Source organism: Oryctolagus cuniculus, chromosome 1 (assembly GCF_964237555.1).
Source record: "Oryctolagus cuniculus chromosome 1, mOryCun1.1, whole genome shotgun sequence".
NCBI classification, from domain to species: Eukaryota; Metazoa; Chordata; class Mammalia; order Lagomorpha; family Leporidae; genus Oryctolagus; species Oryctolagus cuniculus.
In genome coordinates this window covers 122,662,045-122,675,406 of record NC_091432.1, presented here as the reverse complement: position 1 = coordinate 122,675,406, position 13,362 = coordinate 122,662,045, and the positions used below count along the sequence as shown (strand labels likewise).

Sequence of the window (13,362 nt, the reverse complement as noted above, 5' to 3'; positions counted from 1 at the left end):
TTTAGTGTCTATAAAGAATAATCAATAGAGTATGCTAGGCCGGCGCCGCGGCTCACTAGGCTAATCCTCTGCCTAGCGGCGCCGGCACACCGGGTTCTAGTCCTGGTTGGGGCGCCGGATTCTGTCCTGGTTGCCCCTCTTCCAGGCCAGCTCTCTGCTGTGGCCCGGGAGTGCAGTGGAGGATGGCCCAAGTCCTTGGGCCCTGCACCCCATGGGAGACCAGGAGAAGCACCTGGCTCCTGGCTCCTGCCATCGGATCAGTGCGGTGCGCCGGCCGCAGCGCGCCGGCCGCGGTGGCCATTGGAGAGTGAACCAAAGGCAAAGGAAGACCTTTCTCTCTGTCTCTCTCTCACTGTCCACTCTGCCTGTCAAAAAAAAATAGAGTATGCTAGAAATAATCAGTCCTAGGGCTTAAGCTCCCAAGTTCCATTTCAGTGCGTGTGGGGAGATGTGAAACTGACTGTGTTGTTTTGTGTGTGTGCTGTTGGTAAACTCTACTAGTCAGCTAGTTGTTGGTGATGACCAGCCTTTGCCAAGTTTTAGTCAATGTTTTGTGCTAGTCCTGCCCACACTGCTGCCATGGGAACAGAACCAGTTCACCCCTGTGTTTAAATTATACAGTGACGGTCTTTCTTTTCTAAAACTTCTGGGAGTAGGAAGTGTGAAGCTATATTAGCTACTGCTGAAGTCTATATTTTTTGTCTGTCTCCTAAGGAATCATTGAATCTTTTGTTTTCTGAGGTATTTCATCATAATGGGGACCTCAGAAAAAGCAAACAAATGAAAAAAAACAACTCTTTTTGTCTTCATTTTGAAACTAAGCAGTCTCACTTGTCAAATTTGTCTTCCTGTCTGTAGACTGTTTTTGGAAATGTGGGGTGAGGCCTCCTAGTGCCCTTTTTCCTAAGGTAAAAGGTACAACACCATATGACATGCTAATATCTCTGAGGGTTATTTGTATAATGCATTGTTTCTTAGAGTTTCATCTGGGGGTTGTTACAACATGGTGTCCTGAGAAACTTGTTAAAACTGGATATAGTTAGAAGCTCAGGGGATGGAGCAGGAGTTGGCATTTTACTGTTCTTCATGATTACTATGCACAGGTAAAGGACCAGTTAAACATAGTTTATTAAATGTTCCTACTCCCTCTTCCTGAAAATACTCCTTAAAACACATAGGATATAGTTAATCTAATGGATAACACCTCCTTTAGAGGAAGCACCTGACTCCTGGCTTAGGCTCGGCGCTGCACACTGGCCATGGCGGCCATTTGGGGGGTGAACCAATGGAAGGAAGACCTTTTTCTCTGTCTCTCTCTCTCTCTCACTGTCTGTAGCCCTACCTGTCAAATGAAAAAAAAATCTCCTTTAGAGATTTACAGGATTTTATTCAGCTCTTATTCTCTTAACTCTTCACAGGATGATCAACAGGATCCACTATTTTTAGAGTTAACTGGGAATGTTTTTTGTGCATAAATATTAGAGAAGTGATTTTGAGACAATAAAACCTCCCTAATTTCAAGAGTTTAATGTAGTTCCGCGTAACTTACTTTCAGAAAAGTCATCTTTGTTTTAAAGGGCTGATATTGGCCTGTGCCACGGCTCACTAGGCTCACTAGGCTCACCTGCGGCGCCAGCACCCCGGGTTCTAGACCCGGTTGGAGCGCCAGTTCTGTCCCGGTTGCTCCTCTTCCACTCCAGCTCTCTGCTGAGACCCGGGAAGGCAGTGAAGGATGGCCCAAGTGCTTTGGCCCTGCACCCGCATGGGAGACCAGGAGGAAGCACCCGGCTCCTAGCTTCGGATCAGCACGGCACGCCGGCCATAGCGGCCACTTGGAAGGTGAACCAATGGAAAAGGAAGACCTTTTTCTCTGTCTCTCTCTCTCACTGTCTAACTCTGTCTGTCAAAAAAAAAAAAAAAAAAAAAAAAGGGCCTGATATTTAGAAACCTTCTCCCTTACAATTTCAGGCAATTTACCTGCCCATTTACATAAAGATTGTCACTTTCATCTAATATCCAGGAAGCCAAAGCTGTACTTTTTCATACCACAGAATTTTTCTCTGCAGTTAAACAATGAGAAATAATATACTGTAAATTTTCATTTGTAATGTTACACAATTTCAAGAGAAGAAGGAGTATGGGGTACTACAAATAATAGTTGCTGATACTCCCTTTGTGTTCTTAGGTATGCATTTACCTTTAATTCAGGCAACTTTATAAAGATACGGTTTTTATCTCATTTTACAGATGAGGAAACTAAGGCTAATGGGTTAAACAACCAGCTCATTGTTATTCTGTTGTTGAATGCAGAGCTTAGATGGAAACCTAGGCACTCTGGGAAAAGAACAGACCATAGCAGAGATTTACGAATAGTAGTGGCTTCTACTTGTCCACTTATATGAATCTTGGATTTCTGTAGTAGAAAAGATGATAGTGGATCATCTGGTTTTAAACTATCTTTTAAAAATTATACAAATATAAAGATGAAGGAATTTACGTAAATTGTTCTGCTTTGCAGACAGTAAATACATGGTATAGCCAGGAGCAGAACACAATTTTGTAGTTTTTTTCTCTTTGGATCACAGAAACGTGAACTTTCTTAACTTATTTTCTTCATTTTTTGGTGTTATTTTAGTTTCATAAACAGATGTTAATTGATAACTTGCTATCTGTCTTCTCGTAGGTTATGAAAGCAGATATGTCCTTTCAAGTGATGCTTAAACTTTAGTTTCATGGAAATAATTTACAAAATGATTTAGGGAAATCATTCTTCATATTCTAAAGCCTTATACCCTTTCTTTATGACAATTAAATATGGAATTTTAAAAAGATATATTTATTTGAGAGAAAGGAGGAGAGGGAGGGAGAGGGAGGTCTTCCATCTGCTGGTTGATTCCCCAGATGGCTGCAATGGCTGGGGCTGGGCTAAGCCTAAGTCAGGAAGCTGAAACTCCATATGGGTCTTTCACATTGCTAGCAGGGTCCTAAGTCCTCAAGCCATTATCCTCTGCTTTCTCAGGTGCATTCGCAGGGTGCTGGATTAGAAGTAGAGAAGCTGGGGCTTGAACTGGCCTTCATATGGGATGCTGGTGTCACAGCCAGCGGCTTAACCCTCTGTACCATAATGCTGGCCCCTAACTACTGTATTTTAATTTCAGTAGTATAATAGAATTATTTTTTTAAAAAAAAATATTTATTTATTTGAAAGTCAGAGTTACACACAGAGAGAAAGAGAGGCAGAGAGAAAGAGGTCTTGTATCTGCTGGTTCGCTCCCCAGTTGGCGGCAACGGCTGGAGCTGCGCCAATCTGAAGCCAGGAGCCAGGAGCTTCTTACGGGTCTCCTACGTGGGTGCAGGGGCCCAAGGACTTGGGCCGCCTTCTACTGCTTTCCCAGGCCATAGCAGAGAGCTGGATCAGAAGTGGAGCAGCTGGGACTCGAACTGGTGTCCATATGGGATGTCAGCATGGAAGGCTGTGGCTTTACCTGCTATGCCACAGCACTGGCCCCTAGAAGTATGTTTTGTTACACTGACCTACCTAAAGTTTCACCAGCTATAAATTAAATAAGTAAAGTATTAGAATAGGAAGTTTGAAAAAGTCATTAATAAGCATATACTTATTGAAATTCCTTTTTAGAATTTGGTTGGTTGGCACACAGAGACTATAATTGGGATTAGACCCCATTGTTAGCCAGTAGTTCCATTCCATTCTTGCTGTTACCAAAGTTCCACACTTAGTAGTTTCCTCTCTAATGTTCCCTCTGAGTTGCACCAGAATATTTTTTAGTAACTCCTTGTGTAGGCTAAACTCGATTTTCTTTTTCTTTTGAGTATCCTCAGGGTAGAAGCTCAGAAGAAACAGATTTGCAATCTGTTCCCTATAAGTCACTTGTTACTCTATTAGGGTTAGAGGGTGAGCCATGCTCTTGCCTTGCTGTGGGAAATCAATTCCCAAGAGCTACTCAAGGTGGATAGGCACAGAAGCAAGTGTCAACAGAGAGAAGAGTGTGAGCTGGAGCCCCTTGTGAAATCCTTGTGAATTTCATAAGACAGGGGTTTTATTAAAAAAAAAATAGTTATTTGAAAGGCAGATAGAGAGGGATAGACAGAGACAGACAGATCTGGCTCACTCCCAAAACTTGCCAGAGCTGGAGTTTTGCCAGGTCAAAGCTGGGAGCTGTGAACCAGTGTTCCAAGTGGATGGTAGAGATCAGACTACTTGAGCCATCACCGTTGCCTCCTGTTGTGTTCGTTAGCAGGAAGCTGAAATTGGAGGTGGAACCAGGCAGGACTTGAACCTGGGCACTCTGGTTTGGGGTGCAGATATTCAAGGGGCATTTTCACCACTATACCAAACGCCTGCTCCAGGACAGTGTTAAACACAACCATTATTATAAGATTGAAATATATAAATTTATACTTAAATGAATTGTATTAAAATCAAAGGTAATAAACCTTTCTTGTGATTATTTTACTACATTTGTATATTATCTGTGCTCTCGAAGTTCTTTCCATGTAGTGTATCTGTATGGTGTAAATACTTCTTAGCAGAATGCTACTCAGCATCTTTTTGCAATTCTGTGTTCAGTGGTGTCAGTGTTGGTACCTTGAAACCAGCCATGGTGGGAGCAATTATCCCATGAACACTGCGGAGTACTTCAAGCAAGGCCTTTTCCACATGGACAAGCACATAGCATTTTTGGCTTCTCCTCGCTTTATCTCAGAGGCTTGAGGGAAAAACTACCAAAGCATGGCTCCTCTCCTGTTCCACTAAGCCCATCCTAACCTGCTCCAGCCTTTTCTCTACGTTGTTCTTTTCATTAAATTACTGTATTCTTACTACCCACTTCTCTACTACCATGTCCTAGAAGCTGGTCTCTTCTTGCTCTTCCATATTTTTCCTGGAGTTGAATCTCATCTTGACCCCTGTGGTGTTCTTAGTTCCCATCTCCCTTTCAAGCCATATAACATAAAAGTTTTAGCAGTTGTCACTGCTGCAGAAAAAAAAAAAATGAAACAGAGTGACACAGTTAATAGATTATTTTGCCAAAATTCTTAATTTTACCATTGCCATTTTGTTACAATTGTTTTAATCTGGTGAAATACTAGGTTGAATATTTATCAGAAAAATTTAAGTGTTCTTTAACTATTTTTAGGATCAGTTACATTCTTCAGCAGAACATGGGGGTTTTTTCATGATGCAGACTTGCTGATAAGAATATAGAGTCTGTTTACATTTCACAGGTTTAATATGTATTTATTTGAGAGGCACAGAAGAGAGACAGATAGATAGATAACTTCAATCTGTTGGTTCACCCCTCCGATGCCCACAATGACTAGAGCAAGGCCATGTTGAAGCCAGGAGCTAGAAACTGAATTCAGGTCTTCAACATGCATGGCTGGGATCCAACTGCTTGAACTGTCATCTGTTATCTCATAGGGGTGTATATTTGCCAGAAGCTGGAATTGGGAGCTGAGCCAGGACTCAATCCTAGGTATTCCACTGTGGACAGCTTAACCAACTTCTAGACAAAATGTTTTCCCTGTACTGACTCTTTTAAGTAAAAGACCCCTTGACTGTTAAGAATTCTTTTAACTTCAAGAAAGTGAACAAAAAGGGTACCTGATTGTTGGTGTTGAGTTAGTAGTTTAATGATGCTGGGCAAAAATATTTAAGACTCTCCTGACCTTCCATTTAAGATCAAATGATGGCTACTACAGATTCAGTCAAGGCACTTGAACTTGCAGCTGAAAGAGGGAGACACAATGCTAGCAGCAGAGCTGTGTTTATATTTGCCTTGGTTTCACCTGAGGGGAAGGGGTCTGGGAAACTGGCTATTTGGTTTGACTAGTATTTAATAATATTGCATGTTACAATGAAAGGATTAGAATTAGGTGTTAGGTGAGCCTACTACAGATGTCTACATATTATACAACAACAATTCCCATGTATACCTAAATTTAATGCATTGAGATGAAGTTAAGAGAATATGTAACTAATATATATATAGTGTGGCTCCCTGAAAGCTCATTAGGTTTTGTTCTTTGTAAAGAAGGGGTGGAAAACTAGTTTTTAGTTGATGAGAGATAATTTGAGTAGAATCTAGGCTGAATGCTCTCATGTAAACTCTTGTGGTATAGGTCGTGTTACCCCTAACATTGCAAATTAGGAAACGGAGATTAGATGAGATATTAAGCAGTTTGCTGTAGATACGGAGCCTAGTAAATGGGTGAGCCAAGTTTAGAACCTATTTTTTCCTCTGACAATTTGCATATGTTTGTATATTGAAATGAATTATTTTATGGAAAGAATGATATTTGAGAAGGAAGAGATTTGAGTGTTACATGTCATACATGTTATGTGTCAATATATGTCATGTGATGAAGGGGTGAGAGCCCTCTAGGTTTTCTGGTAGCCAACATACTGGGATAATACTACATAACATTTTATTTTTATTTTTATTTATTTATTTTTTTGACAGGCAGAGTGAACAGTGAGAGAGAGAGACAGAGAGAAAGGTCTTCCTTTGCCGTTGGTTCACCCTCCAATGGCCGCCGCGGCCGGCGCGCTGCGGCCAGTGCACCGTGCTGATCCGATGGCAGGAGCGAGGAGCCAGGTGCTTTTCCTGGTCTCCCATGGGGTGCAGGGCCCAAGCACCTGGGCCATCCTCCACTGCACTCCCTGGCCACAGCAGAGAGCTGGCCTGGAAGAGGGGCAGCCGGGACAGAATCTGGCGCCCCGACCGGGACTAGAACCCGGTGTGCCGGCGCCGCTAGGCGGAGGATTAGCCTAGTGAGCCGCGGCGCCGGCCTACATAACATTTTATGAGCACTTACTGTATACATTTTACTTAGGCTGTCCATGTAATTCTCATAGCAGCTGTGTGATATAGGTAAAGAATGTGAAACGCCGAGGGTGTGTTGCACACCTGATCTAGTGAGTGACAGACTCAGGATTGAACTCAAATGCCTTATTCCTGAGGCTGCAATGTTAGCTGGTGCCCCACATACTCTCTGTGACCACCAACTTTTGTAAGAGAGGATGAGAAGGATTCTTCAAGTCGATTTTTACCTGGTTCCAGCAATCTTGGAAGAATTTCCATTTGTTTAGTGAAATTGGATGGTGGGTGGAATTTGTTTATGGAATTTTACCCATAAAACAAATACTTAAACCACATTTTGGAAGAAAATGCATACTGGCTTTTAAGAATACCAAATTCAGATCTTTCTAACCAAGCTGGTAATTTGTTAATGTCTTTTCAGCTCAAAATAACTGGTTATGTCTTCATAGTTTTAAGAACTATCATAGCATATTGATCCAGAATTTGAAGTAAGAATACAGCAAATGAGTTTATGAAAGCAGTTCCACACAGATGGAAATTTTACATCTCCCAACTTCATGATGAGTCATACTCTTGGAAGACTGCTCCGCTCTTCCCCGGAGTCTGTCAGCACAGGGCTACACAGAGTGATGGAGTTTGCATGTTTCAGTTCTAACATCTGCTGTGTGGCAGCCCATTCATATTCCTATCTCAGGAAACATCTATAAATATTGGTAAAGATTTCCTTTTTACTTTTGTTTCCAGAATGTTTATCTCTGTATGATTTCCGCTCTGTGTACGTATATAGTCTCTCTCGGTGATCTGGGCTCAGTGTGTTTCTAAATACCACTTGTCACAGTTCTGCCACAAGGTCAGTGAGGTGTTCTCTTCAACGCCAGAGTCTCTCCACTGCTGAGGCAGGCTGTTTTCTTCCCCTTTGCTTTCCCTGGCTCTCTAACAGCAGTGAATAGCAGAATTTTGAATTATGGATTGTCTCAGAAATTTATACTAGTCGTTATTTTTTTAATGAAACCTGTGAGAGAAGGAAGAAAAATTTCACACAAAAATTTCAAGTTGAGGTTTTAAAAAATCATAAAGGGGGCAGGGTGCCCTGGCATAGTGGGTAAAGCTGTCCACCTGTGGCGCCCCATATGGGTGCTGAGTAGAGTCCCAGCTGCTCTACTTCCAATCCAGCTCCCTGCTAATGGCCTGGCAAAGCAGTGGAAGATGGCCCAAGTCCTTGGCTCCCTGCACCTGCATGGGAGACCCGGAAAAAGCTCCTGGCTACTGACTTTGGATCGGCGCAGCTCTGAGCATTATGGCCATTTGGGGAGTGAACCAGTAGATGGAAGACCTCTCTCTCTCTCTCTCTATCCCTCTTAATGTAACTCTGCCCTTCAAATAAATAAATAAATATTTTTAAAAATCGCAAAGAAGACAATAAATATAGTAAATTGGTGACAGTTGATGGAGGTTTCAGCAAAGTGAATTATTAAGCGATACAAATATTACCTATTGATTGCATAGATTGTAGTCAGCCTTTTATCTGCTGTTAAAAGAAGTTTGGAAAATTTAAAACTAAAACAAGCTGACAGCTATTTGGACGGAATACTCGCATGACTCTATATACTCATAGCAACAGATTGTTTTATTACTTGTTTTTGTAATTGGCATCATCTGTTATTTAGAGTCTTGGAATAAGACAACCATTTGGGAGGGACTGTGGAGTACATTACTGGAATTGAACTGGCAGTGTTCACATACTGGTTCGTCTGCTGGTTTAGAATCCTCTCTCTGTGTTTTTCTTTAGGTGGGACTCTTCCCTGGACACTGTGTTGAGTTAATTAACCAGAAAGTTCCCCAGTCAGTGACCAACTCAGTGCCAAAACCAGGTGAGTACACTTTTTTTATTAGTGTGGTTACTTTACCAACTGCTCCAAGATTTCCCTTCAAGTAGGTAACTTGTTGTTATTATTCCTTGCGTTTATTGACATAAAATGAGCATTGTTAATTTTATATCATTTTAATTTTAAAATGTATTCTTATGTCTGTGTTGTTCATTTCATGAGGGTTCACATGCATTTATGGTTTTAGAAAAATTTTAAAACTGTGTGCTCTACAATAAGCTTTGTTGTTTGCTTTCCTAATTACTAAGTAGGAATGTAGCTTATTGATGAATAAATGATTAAAAATATAATAGGTCTAAAGAACTAACATAGTGATGGTATGATAAAATAGAAATTAATAGATGAAGGGAATATGTATTTTATCAGTGCCTGTGAATATCCAAACTGTCTTAAGCAGCATTTCACATGCGTACATATAGTACATAGTATTGCATGTTTTACAAATAAGTAAAGCAGTTTAGAGGGGATAAAACTAAAGAAAATTGGAATTTCTGTACTTATTGGAGGTAAGTTAATCTGGTTAGGAGTCCATTGAATACCTACTTTGGAACTTTTTGATCTGATACAAATTTTTAAACAATAAAATAAAAGCAAAGATTAAGAGGAAGGAATGAAATTTACATTTCCTAGTTATGTTTCTTATGCCCTTTGCCTCCTACCAATAAAAGAAAAATATTTTCTGGGCCTCAGGATTTATTTGAGCTGTTTCTTCAAAGTATCTTCTATGTTTAGGAGTTGTTTGTAAGAGTTATGAAGGAAAACGTTTATTCTTTCATTATTTAGTGTATTTCTACATCTACTCCCAAAGCACACATCAAACAGTCTTTGCATATAGCATTTATGTAAAGGTGAAAGTAGTAACCCCTTTTAAAGCTTATTTCTTCATTGCCATTAGGGGAGCATTGCTGTAGTTGTTGTCATAGGAATTTGTTTACTTTAGACAAACTAACTTTATTGCTTAGTAGAGAAAATACTTCAAAACAATGTTCTCTGCAGTTCCACTTCAGCTGGGCTTCTCAGTGTTTTTCCAGGCAGTTTTATCCTTCTTTAGGTAAACTTTTCAAAAAAACGTCTTAGTAGGTCCTTGCTCAGTAAATGTTCATTAGTGATTGTTATGATTCTAGTGTTCATGTGGTTGCAGATTGAGCAGTCCCTGTTAGCCTGGTGTCCAATGGTTGTTGAGGTTGGCAATAGCAGGGCATGTGCAGAGGGCTGATCACATGGTGAGCCGGGAGCAGAGCGGGAGGAAGGGAGCACACTCAGCTTTTACAACCAGCCCTTCTGAGGGCAGTGACCTAAGGACCTCACACAGGGCACAGCTCCCAGATACCATGATTGGTCCAAGCCTCCACTTTTAATCTACCGATTAACATAATAAGTTATCTACTGACCATTAACATAAGACTTTGGACTTTAAATGTTTGCATGACTTTGGGGGACCTTGCAGTGAAGATGCCCACATCCTGCAGCGTCATGTGTGGGTTCAGTTCCCAGCTCTGGCTCCAGCTCCAGCTTCCCAGCGAGGCAGCCTCTGGGAGGCAGAGGTGATGACTCAGGAACTGGGCTCCTGCCACCCTTGTGGGAGAGTGCCTGCCTCCTGGCTTGCCTTTGACACATGAGATTCTTTCTGAACTCTCAGTTCTATTCCTTTGATTTGTATGTCCTATGCCAGTACTACCCCTTGTTGACGGTTCTTGCTTTGTAGTAAGTTTCGTAGTTAGGATGTGTGTTTATTCCTACTTTAAATTTTTTTAATGGTTGATTTGGCTTTTGTGGGTCCTTTATTGTTCCTTAGGAATTTTAGAAACAGTTTGTCAGTTTCTACAAAAAAGTCAGCTGGGGTTCTGGTAGGGATTATATTGAATCTGTAGCTCAATTTGGGAAGCATTATCTCAACAGTATTAAGCTTTCCAATCCTTGAACATGGGATCTTTTCCCATTTATTTAGATATTCTTTAATTTTCTTTTCTTGTTTCATAGTTTTCATAGTATTACTTTTGTGTGTATTTTGTTAGATTTATCTTTAAGCAATCAGTTTTTTGTTGTTATTATAGATGTTATTTTCTTCATTTCATTTTCTTCATTCCAAGAGTGTAGAAATACAATTTTTGTGTATCGATCTTGTATCCTGAAACTCTGCTAAACTGTTTATTAGTTCTAGTCGATTTTAATGGATTCCTAGGGATTCTCTATATATAAGATCATGTCATCTGCAAATAGAGATCCTTTTAATTCTTCCTTTCCTGTGTTGATACCTTTTGCTCTTTTTCCTTACCCAGTTTTGCCCAGGTGCAAACACCTAATAGATTAATGAATGGAAGTCTCAAGTGCAGGCATCCTTGTCTTGTTCCTGAACCTAGTGGAAAACACGCAGTCTCTCACCATGATTAAGATGTTAGCAGTGGGGGTTTCATAGATGCTCTCTATCAGGTTCAGGAAGTGCCTTTCTGTTTCTGTCATTTGTTGACTGTTGTCATGAAAAGAGTATTAGATTTCTTTCAAAGGCTTTTTATTTCTTTACTGAAATCATTGAGTTGTTTTTATAGTCACTGTTTTGAAGTTACTAAAATTTGGCATTAAAAATGTATTGTGATTTTTTGTGCATTATTTTTACCCATCCTTCTGTTGTGGAAACTTGCCTTTTATTAGTCATTAAAACATCCTTGATAATTTTGACTCAGAGATGTACTGTGAGCTGAGTTTTTAAAAATTAGCTTAATATTGGCATTAAAATAAACTATATCAATCAAATTTTTCTCATGTTTTGAATGGAAAACTGATGCTTCCTTCAGTGATAAGTTTGATCACTTACTGGTAACTCTGGAAAACAGGTTTGTATTCCTTGACCTGTGTGGCATTAGTAATTCTTAGATACTAATGACATATAAAAAACAAGCATACTTTCAAAAGCTAATATTTTATCATTTATGGGTAGCATCACAGAGTTGGAATAGGGAAATGTGCATTTTTGATACATTTTAAAAAGGATGATATGAATTCTGTCATACTTGGACTTGTTTCACACTTTAAAACTGTCTTTGCCTACAGTATAAACAACTTCAGTGTTCTATTTATTTTTAACATTGCCATCTGTCAGTGTTAGATGCCAAATCTAAAAGATGCAGCTATAGTTTGAAGCAAAATTTAAAGTTCTCTATATCATTATACAACAAGGGTAATAGGAAAATTTTTTCTTTTGAAACTGTTTTTTATATTCTCAATATGTTCAATTATTTGTGTATACAAAAATAAGTGAGTCACCATGTCCTGACCAAGATAGCAAATATCCATGGAGCCTTAAGGAAAAGACAATGAGAGTTGGAGAAGAGAAGAGGAAGACAGGGGAAGCTTGTCCCAAAGCCAAGACACTGTGGCACAAGATGTTTGACATGAAGGATCTCTGTGAGTGAGACCCCAGGGGAAAGAAATGGCCATCAAAGAAGGATGTGCTTTTCTCTAAAGGGAAGAGAGAACTTCCACTTTGTACTTGGCCTTGTCCAAATACTGACAGACTCCAAAGGCTTCCATGGCCTAGGCAGTTCATGTCAAGAGCCTCAGGTGGTCACTGACATCATACATCAGAGTGTTAATTATTAAATTAACAACAGGAGTCACTGTGCACTTAACTCCACATGCAGGACTTCTGTCCTTAATGAGTTGTATTGAGAGTTAACTGTAAAACTAGTTCTCAAACAGTTGTGTGTGTATGTGTGTGTGTAAAACTGTTGAGATATTTACTTAATATAGAGTTGGTCTTCTGTGTACAAATTTAATTGAAAATGAATCCTAATGGAGAATGGGACTAGCAAGGGGAGAGGGAGGAGAGAGGTAGGAGTGTGGATGGGAGGACTGGTATGGTGGGAAAAATAACTATATTCCTAATGTTGTATTTAATGACATTTGTATTTCTTAAAAAATAAATTCCAAAAAAATTCGAAAAAAGAAATGGGCATTTTGTTCATTCACCACGGGGTGTGATTGGTGGAAGACTGTTAGATAGCGGTGTGGAAAGTAGGAGGGAAAGCACATGTTTCCTTTATATTTACTATGCTTGGAGTTTATTTGTTATCAGTTAATTGATATCTTGCTCAAATGCAAGGTGTTCTCAGCTATTATCTTCAAATATTTATTTTTGTGCTGTTCTCTGTCTTATCCTTTATACATCAGTTACAGTCTCAAGACCTTTCATTTTGATTTCTCTTTATTCTTTCTTTGTCTTTTCAGTTTAGACACTTCGAGCTATCTTCAAGTTCAGGGAGTCTTCCGTCTGCTATGGGCCTTCTTCTTTTTAGGCCATCTAGTCAGTTCTTCAACTCTCTTTATATAATTTTCATTGCTAGTTTCAACATTACTTTTTTATGATATCCATGCTAGAGTTCTCCATCTTTCCATCTTACTTAACTTTTTCACCATAAAGAAAGAAAAAGAGAGGAGGGGGGTGAGGGGAAGAAAAGGAGAAGTGGGAAGATCCCTCTGGGAACAGTTAGAAAAGTTGGACAGATACATTCAAAAAAACAAAATATATATATATATATATATATAGAGAGAGAGAGAGAGAGAGAGAAGCCCTGGAGGGCTAATGGCGGTAGACAGTTACTGAGCTAAGGTGAAGCAGAAGAAGTGAGTTCAGGAGG

General features: G+C 39.8%; 1 protein-coding gene across 5 annotated transcripts in view; it reads left to right on the top strand.

Moving 5' to 3' along the window:
* ARHGAP32 (Rho GTPase activating protein 32) overlaps positions 1 to 13,362 on the top strand; it is a 318,668-nt gene that overhangs the window by 232,787 nt on the left and 72,519 nt on the right. For all 5 annotated transcript variants that reach the window (XM_070048333.1, XM_070048334.1, XM_070048328.1 and 2 more), the window contains one exon: positions 8,632 to 8,713. In XM_070048333.1, the coding sequence (XP_069904434.1) occupies positions 8,632 to 8,713 (82 nt within the window). The remainder of the gene's footprint in view (positions 1 to 8,631; positions 8,714 to 13,362) is intronic.